This window comes from Pongo pygmaeus, chromosome X (assembly GCF_028885625.2).
Source record: "Pongo pygmaeus isolate AG05252 chromosome X, NHGRI_mPonPyg2-v2.0_pri, whole genome shotgun sequence".
Classification (NCBI taxonomy): Eukaryota; Metazoa; Chordata; class Mammalia; order Primates; family Hominidae; genus Pongo; species Pongo pygmaeus.
The window spans coordinates 73,588,222-73,607,314 of record NC_072396.2 but is presented as its reverse complement, the minus strand read 5'-3'; the positions used below and the strand labels follow the sequence as shown (position 1 = coordinate 73,607,314).

Sequence of the window (19,093 nt, the reverse complement as noted above, 5' to 3'; positions counted from 1 at the left end):
CCCTCTCGGCTTAGCGACAGGGCTCCTAGCCTCTCCCCCTCTCATCGCGGAAATAGAGCACCTGCCAGGGAGAGGTCGGTCCCTTCCACCTTAGTAACCGGCCCACAGGGCCTAGGTGTCCCAGGAGCCCAGGCGCTGCAGCCCTAGGGGACAAAGGGGAGGAGAAGGCGAAAGAAATCGAGAATAGTACTAATCCCTTGCAAACAAAAGGGAGGGGGCAGAATACCAAGCCTGTCGCGGCTGTTCTCAGAGGTGGCCAGGTTGGGTGGAGAAATGGGTGTCGGGGGAAGGGAAGATTTAGAAAATTCCTCTAGGGCAAGGGATTAGGGAGCTGCTTGGGGGCGCAGCAGCCAGCAGGAAGGGGGCTGAGACGGGACAGAGGCCCTGGGGCGAGAAGAGGGCACAGCTCGCTGTGGCGGAGAGGTGATGGCCAAGAGGTGAAGGCCAGACTGGGCCCAGTGTAGGGTGAGCGGGTGCTGAGCCCCGCGCGGCGCTCCGAGGGGCCCTGAGGAGGGTCTCAGAAGGAGCCTGGGGGCACGCAACGAAGGCATTCGGGGGAGAGGGCAGAGTTGGGGGACGCAGTGTTGGAAAAGAGGCTGAGAACAGAGCCGTAGAGAGGTTAGGGGGGACTGCGAGGGGGCCTGACCCCCGTCCGCCCCACCTCACCTGGCGCCGGGTCGGAGTCCAGATCTAGTGCTGAGAAAGCGCCAGCTCCGGCCAGTCCCTCCGTCCCGCGCGGGAGACCACGGACACAAAGCGGGGCGCGCGGGAGGAGGGGAGGAGAGAGGAGGGGGAAGGAGGGAGGAGGAGGAGGAGACGCCTGAGGCGCGCGATGGGGGGAAGGAGGGGCGCCTGCCGCCCTCCTCCTGGGTCAGGGGGTGGGGCATGAGGCTGGAGGCCGCCCTCAGCCGGCCAATGGCCACTCCACTGGCCCGCAGGCTAGGGCGCGCCTTCCCGCGGCTCACCTCGGCACCTGGGCCTCAGTTGGCCCCAGCCAATCAAACGCCTTTATTTGCATGACCAGCCCCGCCCATTCGCCCCAGCCAAGGACTGCTCACTGAGAATACAAAGAAGGCCCCTCGGAGGGGAGGGAGTCGACTCCAGTTGGCCTATCCCAAGGGCATAGTACCACCTTTTCAGCGCGTTTATGGGTCTTTCACCGTCATCTTGATGAGGGGAGGGGAGTGGGGATCACAGAGGTTTGGCCCAAGATCTCTTAAGAGGTCGGATCTCTTCTACCTGAGGTCCTTCTAACCAAGAGCTTCTCTCCCCTTCCAGGGCACACAGCTCCCAGTCTTCTCCTGTGGGCCCTCCGCCCCCTCCTCTTTTTCCAGTCGCCCTAATCTTTGGATGCTGCTTCCCGTAGGCTGCTGCCCACTACTGGCCTTCTCCTGCACTGCAGCCCACATCAGCAGGCTCTGAGCACAGCCTTAATCGATGCTTTCAAGCCGCCCAAACCAACACCTACCCAGCAGGAAAAGGAGAGAGGAAGAGGTTACTGCTCTAGGTAGAAGGGACCTGGTCAAGCGGCTTTGTTACCTAGGATGGCAAAAAGCCAACACGTAATATAAGTCTAACTCCCCCACATCATCTCTTCCCACCTTCCCTTCTCTTACCTTCAGGTCTGTACTGGGCCACAATGGTGACTGACTGGCCGGCCCGTTTCAGAGCAGCTGCAGCCTGCTCATGAGTTGCATTCCTCAGATTCACTCCATTCACCTGTCCAAAGAGAGAAGCTGTGAGCCACCCCAAAAGCAAGAAAGGGGGTCCTCTGCACTAGCAGTTAGGAGAGGGAGATGGGTACCCCACCCCAAGCCTGTTTAGATGCCTTTCCCAATATTCCAACCTTGCCCCTAGAACAAGGCCTAAAGGATACGACATCTCTAGCGTAACAATTATCTTCATAAAGTTCGAATGCCAATCAGGGTTAAGATCCAAGAAGCATTCATTTCCCCCTCAAAGATAAGTCTGGTCCCGGTCCCTGTCACTAAGGATGTCTATAAAAACAAGATAAGTTTTCTCCAGTCCTTAGCCCTCCCCTCATCACAAGAAGCACTCCTCGGAGGAAGTAAGGTCTCTTGCTCTCCATTTTAGACTGGCACAGTTCCCATCCTCCCACCTCTCCTTTGTCTCCTCACCGATAAGATCCGGTCTCCCCTGCGCAGCTCCCCACTCAGGTCAGCTGGGCCTCCTGCCAGGATGAAGGAGACAAAAATGCCTTCTCCATCCTCTCCTCCTACGATGTTGAAGCCCAGGCCTGTGGAGCCTTTGTGCAGGATGATCTTGCGAGGCTCTCTGGTGGGAAAGGAGTGGAGGAGTCAGGACTAGGTAGATATGGAATGTTGTCCTTTGAGGGCCAGCCTGGAACAAGGTCCATACTTGCTGTAGGGAGTGAGGACGTGGTTCCCTATGTATGATACCCTGAGCCTCCCTTTGTCTCCTGAAACCTGCTTGGCTGCTGTTCTGTCAGGTGCCAAGTTTCAGTTCCTCTTCCCTCCCTTCTTCCCGAGGGCTTGCAGTCAACTTCCCAGTGGACAGTCCCCTACTCTCTCCAGTCAACAAATCCCTACCCTGAACTCCAGAGACCAAATCTCAGGCCCACTCACTGGTCCTCTTCCTTCCCAGATTCTCCTATCCTACCAACCCATGTGCTGCACCCTGGACCACAAGAAGAGGAAGCAGTTAGGGGCAGTGGAGTCACCTTGGGGTTGACTGCACTCATCATCCACAGGATGTGCACACTTACTTCACAGATACTCTTCTGTAGTCTCAAAATTTCACCCATCAACTATGACCCCTCCTACCTGCTGCCCCAACAACATATTTAATCAGCAGATAACACTATGTAGTCCCAGGGGGTTGCAGCGCCTGGGTTCTTAGGGGGATCCCAGATCCCCAAAAGAAGTTTAGAATCCAAACTGAAGAGAGCAGACAAGCACATGAGAAATGCGAGTAAAACTAACCACATCTAAGGAAGCCCTCTGTAAAAGGTCACAGTGTCATCGGCCCAACTCCCAGGGCACGTTCCCGGCCCACCGCCTTCACTTGTTACAAGCATCTTTCCTCGGAGGAGCCCAAAGCCCCACGCAAGACTCTTCCTTTCTTGCTCCCAGTCTCAGGTGCGAGGCTCCCTCCCTGAGTCCCGGATGCTCTTGCTCCTAGCCCTCCTCTCCTACCTGGCATCCCCTCCGGGCCGCAGGGAGCGGAGCGGCCAGGCCCACCTCTGCGAAGCCCTCCTCCAGGCCGAAGCAGAGGCGGAGCCCAAGCCCATGGCCAAGCCGGAGCCCGAGAACTTGCGGGCCCTCTCCATAGCTCCTCTGTCTCTCCCCTGGCCGCCTACCCTTCCGGCTCCACTGCTGCCTGCCCGCCAGCCTCTCGGGCCCCACCCTGCAAACCTGTCCCCCGGAACCCCGGCCGGCCCGACCAGTTCCAGGCCCCGCGCAGCCGCTGCCGCCGCCGCCGCCGCCAGCGGGGCGGGGCTGTTGCCGGCGAGGCCACCGGGCCGGTCAGAGTCCCGCCAGCCCCACCGGCTGAACTGCTTTCTTCTCTAATTTGAAATGGTTGCAGTAGACCGGGCTGCAACTATCTCAGGGCAGGAAACTCCGCTGGCCTCACCTCCTCAGCCCCCTAAATGCTCCACCCCATCCTTTCTTTATCTGCACTTTTGGACCGGGGCCACTCACTCGGCACTCCCCCTGATGGTAGAGCTTGTCCCTGCAGCCACTTCTGTCCCTCTCTAGGTCCCCAAGGCCTGAGAGAGGGCCTCGGACCCCAGAGCCGGGAGTGATGAGGGCCTTATCCTCTTCTTTGCCATACTACAAGGAGCCTGTGGCCGGCCAGAAACGGATTCCTCCCCTCCCCAATTTCTGGGTAGATTGAATGGGATGTTGGAGGCGGGGTCTTACCTGGTGAAGTCCTCCTCAGCCAGCATGTGCCTGGGAATAGGAGAGTAGCGGGTGGGGGGAACCTGAGGAGGAGCAGGGTAGCTGACCTTGCTCTCCACAGCCCCGAGATAACCCAGGCTGGAATTATGGCTTATGTGGTTGTCAGCCAAGGCAGTAAAAGCTGGAATCAAGAAAGGAAGAGGAAAGTTCAGAGACTGGTCCAGGGAGGTACCCCAAACTCCTCAAGGACTTTCCCCCACACCCCACTTCAGGTGCAAAAGAGACCAAGGGAGGCTGATTCCTCAGGCCGCACCTCCCCACTCCATCCACCCGCCACCCAGGGTTCCTCCTCCGCAGTCCCTTTCTAAATCCTTGGCTCACTCCTGTGAGTCTTAGAAAGAACTGAAGTCAAGGCAGTCTACAAAGAAAGGCATGACTAGAGGTGTGACTAATAATAATCCCTCACATCTCTATAGCCTAATACAGTTTTCCAAGGGCTTTCTCATCCATGATCTCATTTGATCCTTGCAGCAGTCCTATGAGGAAGGCAGCACATACATCATTAGCTCCCTTTTGCCAAAGAGGAAACAAAAAACAGGTGAAAGGGACTTGTCTAAGGGCACCCATCTCTAAGGGACAGAGCTGGGGGCCGGGTGCGGTGGCTCAAGCCTATAATCCCAGCACTTTGGGAGGCCCAGGTGGGTGGATCACGAGGTCAGGAGATCGAGACCATCCTTGCCAACATGGAGAAACCCCGTCTCTACTAAAAATACAAAAAATTAGCCAGGCATGGTGGCAGGCACCTGTAATCCCAGCTACTCGGGAGGCTGAGGCAGGAGCATTGCTTGAACCCGGGAGGCGGAGGTTGCAGTGAGCCGACATCATGCCACTGCACTCCAGCCTGGCAACAGAGCGAGACTGTCTCAAACAAACAAACAAACAAAAAAACAAAGAACTGGGATCTGGACTCAGTTCTGTGCACTATCCTCTGCAGCTTCTCTCTCTCCTCTTTTTAAAATTCACTCTCCATAGAAATTGTCAAAAATTGCCATTGCTGACTCTATGGCAAGTCTTCACGGTGGGGTACTGAGCAAAGTTTTCAATTAGCAATAATGGCGCCTCGGATAAACCTTATTGGCTTCTACAGTGCCACCACTGAGCAAAGCTGCTTGCCCTCTCTTAACAAGGGGTATGAACTTCTTCCCCTCCAGAAACCACGGGACAGAGCTTTAGACCAGGGACAGGGGCTGATGAGTACGTACTGCTGGCGTAGTCAGGGGGAGCGTACATGTCGTTGAGGTGGAGGCTGCCTGGCTTGGCCACCTTCAAATACACCATATCAGATGTGTTCTTCAGTGAGGCCACAGCTTCCTCGTGCCTCACATCCTGCAGATTGGTGTTGTTCACCTAGAAGAGGAGAGGCCTCAGGCTGGGACTTGGGAGAAGGAGAGGCTTCTCCAGGGAACTCGAGGGATGCCTTTTCAGTGAAATTCAACAGCATGCTAACAGAGGCCCAAGTATAGTGCTGTGAGGAGCAGAGGCAGGAGGTAGGGGATAGGGCAAGACCCTGGCCACAGAAAGAATTAGGGCCTTTGTATCTGGGCAAACACAACACAGACGATAACTCTTGAAATTCCCCCCATGATGCCTCATCCCTGAGTGAGGTTTAGGCCGAGTGAGGGGTACTGGAGCTCCTCCTCCCTACCCTACCATTTGGGCATCCCCGTGAAGTCTGTCTCACCGCCAGCAGCCGATCCCCAATCTGTAGGCGTCCATCCTTCTGAGCAGCACCCCCCTCAATGATCTTGGTGATATAGATGCTGTTGTCTCCTGGGATGTGCTGGTTGCCAATACCCCCAGCAATGCTGAAACCCAGGCCTGAGCGGGAGCCAGTAGGGAGTGGGAGAGGGCCACAAGGAGAGGTTAAAGTGTTGTCCAACCCAAATCCGAGCCCCCTCCCCCAGCCAACCCACTGGCCCCACAGGAGCTCCCCCCGGGGGATCCAAACGCCAAGCTGCCATCCCGAGATGAGTAAGGGTGAGGACTGAGGTCAAAAAAGTAGGCTGTGAGTTGGAACAGGGGGAGTCAGGCAAGGAGTAAGGCCATTCCCTTCCAATTCCCTATGGGGCAAGATGGGATCTGGGGCCTAAGGCTCTGGCTGGAGCACAGGAACCTGGAGGGCCGCACCTTTGGGCCCTTTGAGCAGGTTGACCTCCATGATGGTCTCGGGTGGAGGCTGTCGCCTCCGCACCACCAATCGCACCACAGGGCCTGCCTCCTTCAGCGCCTCCACCGCCCGGCTGTGTACCACCTCCGACACGTCCACCTCATTCACCCGCAGCACACAGTCATTCACCCTGCAGGGGAAGCCCAAGAGGCATGACACTGTGCCCCCACCCCTCCACCCCCTCTCTTGCTTCCTCCCACTTCTCTGTCCTCCCCTCCTCTGCCCTCCCACCCCGCCCTCAGGTCTAATGGAAGGGTCATCCTGCCAGGCAGGCTTTCCTCCCCTCATCTCCATCCTGTCCCTGCCACCCACAACCCTGCTTCCAGGCCATCTCACCCCAGCCTCCCATCCATGGCAGCTGCTCCACCAGGGATAATCTTGGTAATAAAGATGCCAGGGTCATCAGGGACATGGGGATTGTCGATGCCACCTGCGATACTGAAGCCCAGGCCAGAGTTGCCCTGCAGAAGTGGGTGGAAAGGCACAGTCTGTTCACTCTGAGGGCACAAAGGAGAGTTCTGGGTACCTCACCTCCCCTTATGTCCCAGAGCTAGTTCTCCAGGCCTCAGAAGGGGCCATGGCAGGCTAGGCACATTTGTCAGAAACCCAGCCTCTGCTGATCACTCTGGGAAACCCATCCCCTCCCCAATTCCCCAGGCCTCAGTGAGCAAGGTCAATTAATATTTGTTAGTGGGTTGATTGATTGATGCAGTGAAGCGGCCTCTGCGGGCCGCTGTTTCACCATCCTCTTAATGCAGGTCCCCCCATGGGTCTTGAAACCATGATTCAGGGGTCTCCCCTCTCCTGGCTCCAACCCTATCCTTCCCTTTCTGCTTTTCCCCACTGGCAGACTCACCCGCTCAAGTACGATTTCCTCATATTTGAACATGCCATCGCTGCCATTCACCTAGGGGGAGACACAGGCAGTTCCCTTAGTGCCCCCTGCCCTTCCAGCCATCTGCCTCTTGGTCAACCTGCCTCCTCCCCTACTCCCACAGAGTAGAAGAGCCCAAGTGCACCCCAGGTCACCTCTTGGCCACAGATGAGGACAGGCTGACCTGGAAGAGGCCGCTCCTCACTCACCCCGCCAACCCCTGCTTTGCTTCCAACCATATCAGCCCAAACCCAGCCGCTCATTTAGCCCAGATCAATTGTCTGAGACTGAGCCAGCCCGTGGTGCACTCACCGAGAGGCTGGGCTTCAGTGCCTCAGGGTTCACTAGGAGGGGTGCAGGCCTGGCCTAAGGGGGATGGCAGAGATGGAGCATGGTGGGCAAACCATGCCACACCCAGTGTCCTTAGGGGATACCCAGTGGCCTAGACAGATAACCCTTCCCCTTCTGAACCACAGTTCTCCCTGACTGGGGGATCATAGACTCCCACTGTGTCCGAACTGGAAGGACAGCAGACATCATCTTGTCCTATCCCCTTTATGTGACAGTAGGTGACACGGAGGCCCAGAGAGGACATGGGATGTGCCTAAGGGCACACTGGGAATTAGTGACAGAGCAATGGGATCTCCAGGTGTTCTTTTGATTACAGTAAGCTCTTAAGGCCACTGATGTTTTGGTCACTCATCCTCGTACCCCAGCAGAGCTCATGGGAAAAAGGACAGTTGCCCCACTTTGGAGCACCTCGTGAGTCTTTACTCTATACCTCTTTCTTGGACTCCAGGAACCCAATTCCTCAAATAGGCAGAAGGAGTCAAAGTCCTAATCCGTTTTCTACCAAAGGATTTTTGGTTCTGAGCCCTTTGTGTTTCCTAGCAGAAAGGGCGAGGGTGGGATCTGGTCAGGAGTTAGAGACAAAGCCAAGGGTGGGACTGGAGCAGGGTAGACAAGATTCCCCATGAGGGAGAAGTTGGTGACCCACAGACTGATTGGCAGCAGAGTCCGTGGTCTTCAATATGCAGTAGTCATGCAAGAAGAGGCAAGGGAAGGGGTCAGAAACACAGGGGTGATTTGGCCAACCCGCAGAGATGGCCTCCCAGACAGGACATGTGTGTATCCATTTGTCAAGTGAAAATGTGATTCTGGACATACAAGCAGCACTTGCCTGCTGGCTCCCACTTTCACCTCCAACAATGGAGAAGCCCTCTTGCCTGTCTCCCCAGGTATCCTGGCACCCCTCCCCCACCTTTCTCTGGCTATGTCGTCCCTTCCCTGACCTCTAGCCTCCTCCTCAGAAGCGGGGAGCTGGAAACCAGAGTGGGGGCTCCTCCACATGTCCTGCTGTGCTTCCCCCATCCCACCTCCACCCCACACAGCTTTGGCTTCAAGAAGCAGAGAGGAGGAGAGGGAGAGAGGACTAGCTCATCATGCCTCCACCATTTCTGGGCCGGCCCTGCAGCTGTGGGAGTTGGTGGGAGGACTCCAGCTGCAGCCTTACCCTGGTCTGTGACCCCAGGAAGAAGAACTGAAGGCTCCTTAGAGACCCGAAACCAACCCAGCTGCCTTAAGTACCATGCAACAGACACATAAGCAAAGGGACACCCATGTGGCTCTTGTGTGCATTTGGTGTACCATGTGTGCCCACATGTGAGAAGCCATGCCTCAAGCCCAGCCCAAGTGGTACCCAGAGGCTTCCCGTTCCCAGTGGTCCACCCTCTAGCCCCCTCCCCTACTCAGGGACCTTGTTCTCAGGGCCAGGAGCCATCCAGGGATCAGCCCTGGCAAAGAAACCTTGGCTAACTGGCCCAGCCTGGGATTGCCACCTGTCTCCCAGCCGGGCAGGACAAGCATAAGAGGGTGTTTGCAAGAGAAAGACCTCCAGGACAGAGGGGACAAAGGAGAGAGAGGGACTCGCTGGAAAGGGCAAGAGGCCAAGGCAAGGGATGTGGGAAAGCCGTAAGTGTGGACAGACAGAAGGCCAGAACTGAGGGCTCTTCTCCCCAGGAAGTCCCCACCTTTGCCTCTGAGTGAGAGCACATCCTATCCCCAGAGGACAGAGGCAGCCAGAACGGTCACCAGCTTGGGGAAGTCATCACCTGCCGTCGACAGCAAAGCCTCCTCTTCCTCTCTCCCCACCCTAGGAGCTGCAGAGCCGGATAACCAGACAGGCCCTCCGCCTTGCGTGCCAGGGACCTGGCTCTGCCAGCCCAGCCTCCATTTTGCTGCTTCTCCCACAGATGCTCCTTCCATTTTCTAAGCTGGCAGTTTAGGCTGGGAGTGGAAGCCGGAGTTGTGCCCAGCACCCAGGGGCTCCCAAGCTGTGCCAAGTCAGGGCTGGGGGGCTAAGCCCTCTCACATCTGGAGGTACCCAAGGGGGACATGCCCCACTGGGGCCAGTCCCTGCACCAGGGCAGCTGCCCCTTGCCAGCTCCAGGCACCATGCCTGCTCTAGAGCGAGGAAGCTTGCTTCAGTTCCTTCCAATCTCCCCCCCCTCCCCCACGCCACCCCACCCCGGCACACACACTTCAGAGCTGCTTGGACAAAAGAGTCCGTCCTTCTCAGCAGCCTCTCAGCCTTGCTTGGGACGTGTCTCTCGCCTCCTTCCTCTCCCCTCCCTTGCCTGTCAAGCGCCTCTCACCAGAGACAACACATACACACACACACACACTCACACACACACACACACCAGGCACACGTGTGCACACTCTTGCAGCCACATGCTCACACACATATACATGTAGCCACACACACAAACACAGCCATCCCTGCAGCCTCCTCTACAGAGACCTCTCCACATTCAGAGTGACATCTCCACACATCCATGTGCACATTCACACACAAAGGGACTGGGACGGAGAGGGACTCATGGCATCGAGGGATGAAGCTCAGCGAGCCGGGCACATGGGCTCCTCCACACGGATTCACGGCAGCTCCATTGCCTTCCTCCACACACCCCAACATACATACACACACATATGTCCCCCCTACGCAGAGCACCATGCCCCCTCCTCCCCTCCTGTGGAGACACACACCACACACAGCCCCCGCAGAACCTCCCGCCCCCTGCCAGACACAGAGACATTGCCAAACCCCCACACTGAGACAAACCCAATTCCCCCACACTGAGACAAACCCAATTCCCCCACACAGGAAAATGTGCCCCTCCGCCATGCCCTTACCCCCTGACACACGGCTCCTCCCAATCTTCTAATGGAGACCCCCAAACAGACACACACAGGGAACCACACATTTCCCACCGCCTCTCTTTGCCCAGCTGCAATGCTAGGGCTCGGGGTCCACAGGCTTGGAGCCCCAGCGACCCCTACTGCATCCCAGGCCTCTAGGACCCCACTCTCCAGCCCTCCTGGGTTGCCCCACCGCTCCCCCCTCCGCTGGTCCATACCTGCTCATACCAGTCCCGGTTGGTACAGGTGCACTCTGGCCACCAGCTGGGGCCGCTGCCGTTGAGTTTGGGGGTGCTCTTGCCCGGGACTGGCTTAGGAGGCACCGGCCCCACATCCCGGCCGGTGGGGATGAGCTTGGCCTTGGTGCGAGGGGTGGGGGTGGCCCCCGCCTGCGAGGGCAAGGTCTGCGAGCTGTAGCCCCCATAACCCGCGCTGGCGCCGTTGCCCCCACCTGGCCCGTAGGGGTCGGGGACCTGCCAGTCCCCGTAGCCCGGAGGCTCAAGGCGCCGCAGGGCGGCCAGGCGGGTCACCTCATAGCACTCAGGGCACTTACAGCAGTGCTGGTGCTTGTGCATGGCACTGCCCCCCGAGGCTCGGACCCCCCAGCCCACGCCGGTTTCCACGCCGCCGCCACTGCCGCCACCGCCGCCGCCGCCGCCGCCGGGCTCCCGGGCACACTCACACTGCTCGGACCAAGAAGGGGGGGGCACCCGTGGGGGCGCCCGGGCTGAGCGGGGCCTGGGGCCGGGCGGGCGTCCCGGGGCCTCGGCCCCCACGCTGCCCCGCACCCACGGCTCCCCCTCCAGCACTGGCGGCTCCGTGTCGCCCGTCGTGGCTTCTGGGCCGAGGCCCAGCGGCAAAGAAGAAGCGGGAGCTCAAGCAGAGAATGGGTGCTGTGAGGACCGCTTCTGCTCTGGTCCCCAGGATGGATCTGAGTGGAGTCAAGAGCATCTCTCCCTGGCTCCCTTCTCAGTTGATTCCAGCCAATCAGCGCGCAGAGGCAGCCAGCGGCAGCGGCAGCGGCAGCGGCAGGAATGTTAAACAGCGGCTACTTAAAGGAACAGAGGCCGTGGCGCCCCCAGGCTCAGCCCCAGCTCCCCCAATCTCTAGGGAACTGTTGGCCCTAGGGCGGGGGCAGAGGACGTAGGCCACCAGAAAGCTCAGGCACCCGATCTTGTGCCCTTATATCGCCAATTTTAGCCTGTCCTCTGCCCACTCCACCCCACCCCACTTCCAAGAAGGAGTTGCAAGGAAATGCTCAATGGGTCCCCAGGCTTGCTCTGAGCTGGGGCCACCAGAAGTAAAGACGAGGTAGCAGGATGGACAGAAGGGACGTTGGAGCAGGGTGAGGGAGGTGCTTTCTCTTACAGGGGACCAAGGAAGAAGGCAGCATATAAGGCCCGCTGTCCTGTCAATGCCTCCTACACAAGACTATTGTTCTCTCAGTCTCTAGGCCCTGAAATTACTGTGACCTCACACTTGACCTTCTACCATCACCAGTAAAGAACTCAACCCTAGAACAGGGATTAACAGAAAGCTCTAAGCCCTTGTCCCTGGCCCACAAACCCCTATCTCCTCCACTCCACCCCTGCATGGTTATGATGGGGGAAGGAACTTCAGGATATCAAGACAAGAGTCCAGGACAGGTGAAAAGGTAAGAAGGGATTTGAAGGGAGAGAAACCCTTCTGTGGGTCTGGAACAGAGCTTAGGAATACTTGTCCAAGGACATCTCCTTACCCTCTCCTGGCTCAGCTTGTCCGGGGAATGGAGGAAGGATGACGTACAAGAAAGACTATCTTTTTTGCAGTTCTTGTTTTGTTTTTAGCTACCAATTATTGGGTCTTTACAAAGTCCTAAGTGCATAACATGCAAACCCAAATCCTACCAAGCTGATGCTATTATTATCTTCATTTTACCAATGAGAAATTGAGGCTCAAAGATGTTAACACAGCTAGGTAACACAGCTGGAAGTGACAGAATCAGGATGCAAATCCTGATTATTTGACTCCAGAGTCCATGCTGTGAACCACTCTTGTACGACAGTTCTATTCTAAGTTCTCCTGCAGAATTTACATCTCAATTCAATTCAGCAAATATTCATTGAGCACCTACTCTGTGCAAGACCTTGACCTAGGTATTAGGGATACAGAGATTCTTTTTTTTTTTTTTTTTTTTTTTTTTGAGATAGATTCTCATTCTGTCACCCAGGCTGGAGTGCAGTGGCGTGATCTCAGCTCACTGCAACCTCAGCTTCCCAGGTTCAAACGATTCTCCTGCCTCAGCCTCCCGAGTAGCTAGGACTACAGGCTCCTGCCACCACACCCGGCTAATTTTTATATTTTCTTAGTAGACATGGGGTTTCATCACGTTGGCCAGGCTGGTCTCGAACTCCCGACATCAAGTGATCCACCCACCTCGGCCTCCCAAAGTGCTGGGATTGCAGGTGTGATCCACTGTGCCCGGCCCTCAGAGATTCATTCTTAATTCAACAAATATGCATGGAACACTTGCTGTGTGCCAGACACTGTTGTAGGATTTGGGGATATAGCAGCAAACAAAACAAAACAGAACAAACAGAACAAATCCCTGCCCTTGAGGAGCTTACCTCCTAGTGAGAGGACACAGACAAAAATAAACACAATAAATAAGTGAATTATGTAGTACAGTAGGTCCTCATTTAACATCATTGGTAGGTCCTTGGCAACTGTGACTAAGTGAAACAACGTATAACAAAACCAATTTTACCATAGGCTAATTAATATAAACAAGAGCTAAGTTCCTACGGCATATTTCTGGTCACAAAACATCACCAAGCTTCCAAATAAAGACCCAAAACACTTCTGATATTAAACATTGAAATAAATATGAGCTATGCATACATATAGAAAGATTAATGAAAACAAGTAAATAATTACCTAATTTTTGGTGAACCAGTGAGTGACAGCAGTGGAAGTGGTGGTGGGTTGAATCAAGGAATAAATGTATGCAAAGTGAAAATTGTAAGGAGCACCTCCCTACCACCATGCAGTTCAAAAGCAAACAATCACGAATATGGTGAGCTCGATGAGCACTTTCTTACCTCAAGTTTATTGTGCATTTGTATGATTATCAACTACTTTACACATTTTTATTTTACAATACTTTGTATCCATCCATCCATCCATCCATCCATCCATTCATTCATTTTTCAATCTGCTTATTTCAGTTCAGATTGAAAGGGTGGCCAGAGCCTATCACAGCAGCTCAGGGTACAGGGCAGGAACCAATCCTGGACAGGATGCCATTCCATCACAGGGTGCGCTCACATACACACCCACACTCACTCACACTGGGACAATTTAGACACGCCAATTCACCTAACGTGCACTGGGATGTGGGAGGAAGCGCAGTACCCTGGAATACCCGGAGAAAACCCACACATACATGGGGAGAGTGTGCAAACTCCACACAGACAGTGGCTCTGGCCAGGAATCGTTTTAGTTGTTTTTTTTTTTTTTTCCTCATCAATGTTATAACAAAATGATGTTGAAGAAAACAACATTATTCAGCACATACACCTGCTGTGTATATGGTGATAAGTGCCATGGAAAAAATAAAAAGTAGAGCACAGTAAGATGGATTGGGAATGGTAGGGGAGGATACCAAGTTGTGATTTTTTTTTCAAGTTTTTTGCCCGCACAGTTTAATATGAAAGTTTTCAAACATTCAGAAAAATTCAAAGAATTTTAAAGTGAACACCCAATTACCCACCTCCTAGGATTCTCATTAACATTTTGCTAAGCTTGCTTTATCATATATCTTTTCTCCACATATCCTCTCCAACAGTTTTAAAAATGAAAATTTACAAACATACAAAAATATTGGAAGAATAGTACAATGGACACCACTGTATGTCTTCCTTGTCAACAATTTGACTTGTTTTGATTGTTATATTTGCTCTATATATCTATGTATCTATCCATCTATCTATATTTTTTGAAGAGTAGGTCTTGCTCACTCACTCAGGTTAGAGTGCAGTGGCGTGATCATGGCTCACTGCAACCTCAAACTCCCAGGCTCAAGCAATCCTCCCACCTCAGCCTCACAAGTGGCTGGGACCACAGGTGTGTGCCACCATGCCCAGTTAATGCTCTATCTATCTATCTATCTATCTATCTATCTATCTATCATCTATCTATCTATCCCTTTTTCTGAACCGTTTACATGTAAGTTTCATTACATGTAAATGGTTCCATTATTCATCTGTAAGTTTTGATAACTTCCTTTAGCCATTCTTTGTCTGCTGGCAACAAATTCTCTTAGCTTTCCTTTGTCTGAGAATGTCTTGATTTCCCCCTCATTCCTGAAGGATATTTTCACCAGATAAAGCATGCTGGAGTGCAGTGGTGTGACCATAGTTCACTACAGCCTTGAAACTCCTGGCCTCAAAGTGATCCTCCTGCCTCAGTCTCCCAAGCAGGCTCCTGAGTAGGTGGGACTATAGGCGCACACCACTCCTGGTTAATTTTTTTATTTTTAGTAGAGACGAGGTCTCATTATGTTGCCCAGGCTGGTCTCAAACTCTTGGCCTTGGGTAATCCTCCCACCTTGGCCTCCCAAAGTATTGGAATTACAGGTGTTAGCCACTGTACCTGGCCACATTTGAATTCCTTTTCCTGTGTAGGTAAGGTGTTGTTTCTTTCTTGCTGCTTTCAAGTTTCCCATCTTCAGTTTTCAGAAGTTTGATTATGATGTGCCTTGGGGTGAATTTGAGTTTAACCTATTTGGGGTTTGTTCAACTTCTTGAACCTGTTCATTTATGTCTGTTGCCAAATTTTCAGCCATTATTTCTTGAGTAAATTTTTTTAGCCCCATGCTCTTTCTCTTCTTCTTCCACATCTCCAATTACGTGAATGTTAAGCCCTTTGTTATAGTCCCAAGCATCCCTGAGGCTCTGTTCATTTTTTTTTCTTTGAGACTATGTTTCATTTTGTCACCCAAGCTAGAGTGCAGTGGCACAATCACAGCTTACTGCAGCCCCGATCTCCCAAGCTCAGGTGATCCTCCCACCTCAGCCTCCTGAGTAGCTGGGACTACAGGTGTGCATCACCACTTCCAACTAATTTTTGTATTTTTAATAGAGACAGGGTTTCGCCATGTTGCCCAAGCTGGTCTTGAACCCCTGGGCTCAAGTGATCTGCCCACCTCAGCCTCCCAAAGTGCTGGGATTACAGGCATGAGCCACTGTGCCCAGCTCTGTTCATTTATTTTTAAGTCTATTATTTTCTCACGGTTGTTCAGATTGGGTAATTTCTAATGTCCTATCTTTCTGTTTACTGATTCTTTCCTCTGTCCTCTACATCCTCCTTTTGAGCTCATCTACTGAGTTTTTTAGTTTGGTTATTATAGTTTGTTCTAAAATTTTATTTGATTCTTCATTATATCTCTCATTTCTTTGCCAAGACTTGCTATTTTTTAAATTCGTTTTAACCTTGTTTGTAATTGCTCATAGATTGCTCATAGAAGCATTTTTTTTAATGTTGGTCACTTTAGAATCTTTGTCAGACAGTTGAAATCTTTCTCTTTCTCATTCAAGTTGAGGGTCTCCTGGTTCTTGGTATAATGAGTGATTTTTTTTTTTTTTTTAAGACACAGGGTTGGCTGGGCGCGGTGGCTCACGCCTGTAATCCCAACACTTTGGGAGGCCGAGGCAGGTGGATCACAAGGTCAGGAGTTCGAGACTAGCCTGGTCAATATGGTGAAACCCTGTCTCTACTAAAAATACAAAAATTGCCTGGGCGTGGTGGCGGGTGCCTGTAGTCCCAGCTACTCAGCAGGCTGAGGCAGGAGAATCGCTTGAACCCAGGAGACGGAGGTTGCGGTGAGCCGATATCGCGCCACTGACTCCAGCCTGGGCGACGGAGCAAGACTCCGTCTCAAAAAAAAAAAAAAAAAAAAAGACACAGGGTCTCACTATGTTGCCCAAGGTGACCTTGAACTCCTGGGCTCAAGTGATTCTCCCAACTCAGCCTCCTGAGTAACTGGGATTATAGGTGCTGGGCTTAGATATGGAGCGATTTTTATTGCATCCTGGGAATTTTTGGATATTATAGTATGAGACTCTGGATTTCATTTACATCTTTTGTTTTTGGTAGGCTTCTTCTGACACCATTTTCATCAGAGGAAAGGGCCACTGCCTGGTTACTGCTGGGTAGAGGTTCAAGTTCAATTTCCCTCCTTGGCCTTGGTTGGTATGTGTGGTGGAGGCTTCTCCTTTCTACTGTGCAGGGGTAAAAATTCCAGCTCCCTACTAGGCCTCCACTGATGCCTCCCTAGCTGGAAGGGGCAGAAGTGCCTTTTTACTGTTCCCCAGGTGGGCTTCCACTAACACCACAGTCAGGAGGTGGAGAGATTTTGGGAGGGGAGGAGAGGGAGGCTAGTGGCCTCATTAAATGATATGTTGTGGTCAAAGTCCTGATTCACCACCAGGCTCCTCTGACACTGACACCACCCAACAGGAAGGGGTTCTTGTTACCCCTCAGGAATGGAAGTTTAGACTCTCTACTCAGCCTTCTCTGACACTACCCCAGAGAGTATGGGGGAGCCTGGCCAGAGTGAAAATCTGGATTATCTACTTGGCCTTTGCTGGCTTGGGTGCAGCTGCAGTTTTTTTTTTTTTTTTTTTTTTTTTTTTCCTGTGGTGTGTGGTTGCAGTGTGGTTATTGTCTAAGAGTTTTCTGTCTGGCTAAACTCCATTTCCTGGTCTTATGGCTAGAGAGAACAGGCCAGTTACTGGTGTTTGCATTTTTTTTTTTGTCTGTGCCCACTGGCATTTCCAGGCTGCCGGCTTCTCCAGTACCTGGTCTGGAATATTTGATACAACGAGAAAACCCAGGGAACTCATCACCTCGAGTTCAGGTCACTGGGGTTCCTAGTTAGTCTGCCCCCTTCCTCTTCTTTCATAGTCTTCTTAAGTTTGTCTTATATATAATGTCCAGAGTTTTAGCTGTACTTAGTGTGAGGAATAGGGAGAAGTGTGTCTATTCTAACTGGGTCCATAACTGGAAGTCTTCCATCTTTTTTAAAAAAATTAACTACATCGAGTTTTTGAAGAGTGCCAGTCAATTGTTTTGGATTTGTCTTTTTCCTCATGGTGTCATTTATCTCGTTCCTTTATACAATACTCCCCCTCTTATTCATGGTTTTAACTTTCCATAGTTTCAGTTACCCATGGTCAACTGCAGTCTGAAAATATTAAATGGAAAGTTCTGGAAATAAACAATTTATAAGTTTTAAATTGTATGCCGTTATGTAATGAAATCTTGTGCTGTCCTGCTCCATCCTGCCCAGGATGTGAATCATCCCTTTGTCCAGTGTATTCACACTGCATACACTACCCACCTATAAGTCACTTAGTAGCCATCTTCGTTATCACTTCAGAAAAATATAGTATATATAGGGTTTGGTACTATCTGCTGTTTCAGGCATCCACTGGGGGTCTTGGAACATATTCCCCATGGATAAAGGAGGACTACTGTACCCTGTATTTACTGTAAACTGGAAATTAAAATAGAGGGAATCTTAAATAGGTTGGTCATGGTAGCCTTCACCGAGAACGTGGCATTTCAGCAAAGAATTGAGGGAGGTGAGGAAGTGAGCCATGCAGAAGAGTAAACCTAGCAAGGGGAAGCCAGTGCAAAGGTCCTGGCAAGGAGTGCAAAGGTCCTGGTAAGGAGTGCATCTGGCTTGCTCAAGGAACAGCAAGGAGAATCAAGTGGCTTTAATAGAGTAAGGGAGGGGAGAATGCCAGGAGACGAGATCAGAGATTTAATAAGGGACTAGATTGTGTAGGACCTTGTAGACCACTGTAAAGATTTTGGCTTTCCTCTCAGAGAGATGGAGTGCCATTGGAGGGTTTCGTGCAGAGAACTGGCATGACATGACTTGGGTTTAGCAGGATTGGTATAGCTTCTTTGCAGAGAATAGGCCACAGGGGCGAGGGTGAAAGCAGTGAGACTAGTCAGGCGGCTGCTGAAGTGATCCAGCTGAGAGGTGGTTGTGCCTTGGACCGGCGTGGTAGCACCAGAGATGATGATAAGTGGTTGGATTCTGGGTGTATTTTGAAGGGAAAGCTGACAGGATTTCCTGACAGATTGGATACAAGGTGTGGTTCCAAGGATTTTTTGCCAGGACAACTGGAAATGTGAAATTGCCATCAACTGAGATGAGGACAGTTTTAGGAGGGGTCATTTTTGGGGGAAAGGTCAGCTGTTCAGAAATGAACATGTTGAGTTTGGGATGTTTGTTAGATATCCAATTGGAGATGAACACAGGCCCTACCACCAAGGTGCTCTAAGTGAAAGAAATGGAAATATGGAAGCAGATCATTACCATACCTGTGAAAAGTGGTATTTCAGGAGGGTGTATAGAAAAGCAAGTTATCAGTTCTGCTTGTTGAGGGGAAGGGGACTTAAGAAAAGTTTCACAAAGGAGATGATATTTTCAGTTTTGTCCCAAAGGGTGACTGGGCGTACATTAGACAGAAAAAAGAAATGTATTGTTTACTGTACTCCTAGACTTGGCACACAGTGATTGCTCAGTCAGACCCAATCCAGTCACTATTTTTGTGAGTTTGGACATTACTTAACCTCTCTGAGACTTGGTATTGTAATCTGTGAAAAAGAAATAATCACAGTGTTCTTGTGAGGGTTAAATGTAGGACACTTAGCACACCGCGTGGTACATAGTGGGTTAGTGTTAATTATGGTCAAATGAATGAATGAATATCTTCCTTAATGACCAAATCTAGGCTAGGCTGGTAACCCAGGAGCCTAGTCTTTTATATGCTTAACAGTCTGTCAATAGAGATTGCTAGACTCCTTTCAGCCTCTGAACTGCTCTGATTGAAAAATAAGCATTGATAAGCC

At 52.1% G+C, this 19,093-nt stretch overlaps 1 protein-coding gene and 1 non-coding gene across 8 annotated transcripts in view; both read right to left on the bottom strand.

The window, feature by feature from the left end:
- The window catches only part of DLG3 (discs large MAGUK scaffold protein 3), a 60,823-nt gene extending 49,694 nt beyond the window's left edge, over window positions 1–11,129 (bottom strand). For 2 of the 7 annotated variants that reach the window (XM_063660742.1, XM_054470762.2), the window contains exons 1-9: window positions 10,405–10,817; window positions 6,968–7,018; window positions 6,448–6,572; window positions 6,072–6,241; window positions 5,626–5,762; window positions 5,147–5,291; window positions 3,906–4,065; window positions 2,139–2,295; window positions 1,617–1,719 (exon numbers count right to left, since the gene is read on the bottom strand). In XM_063660742.1, coding sequence (XP_063516812.1) covers window positions 1,617–1,719; window positions 2,139–2,295; window positions 3,906–4,065; window positions 5,147–5,291; window positions 5,626–5,762; window positions 6,072–6,241; window positions 6,448–6,572; window positions 6,968–7,018; window positions 10,405–10,761 — 1,405 coding nt within the window. In that variant the 5' untranslated portion in view covers window positions 10,762–10,817. Of the gene's footprint in view, window positions 1–666; window positions 838–1,616; window positions 1,720–2,138; window positions 2,296–3,176; window positions 3,656–3,905; window positions 4,066–5,146; window positions 5,292–5,625; window positions 5,763–6,071; window positions 6,242–6,447; window positions 6,573–6,967; window positions 7,019–10,404 lie in introns of those variants that run through there. The other 5 variants (XM_054470763.2, XM_063660745.1, XM_054470764.1 and 2 more) reach the window with 5 other exon arrangements.
- Window positions 4,908–5,051, bottom strand: LOC129025463 (U4 spliceosomal RNA). Its single transcript, XR_008497222.1, has one exon. It is a non-coding gene; the product is annotated as a U4 spliceosomal RNA (small nuclear RNA).
- Window positions 11,130–19,093: the final 7,964 nt, after the last annotated feature.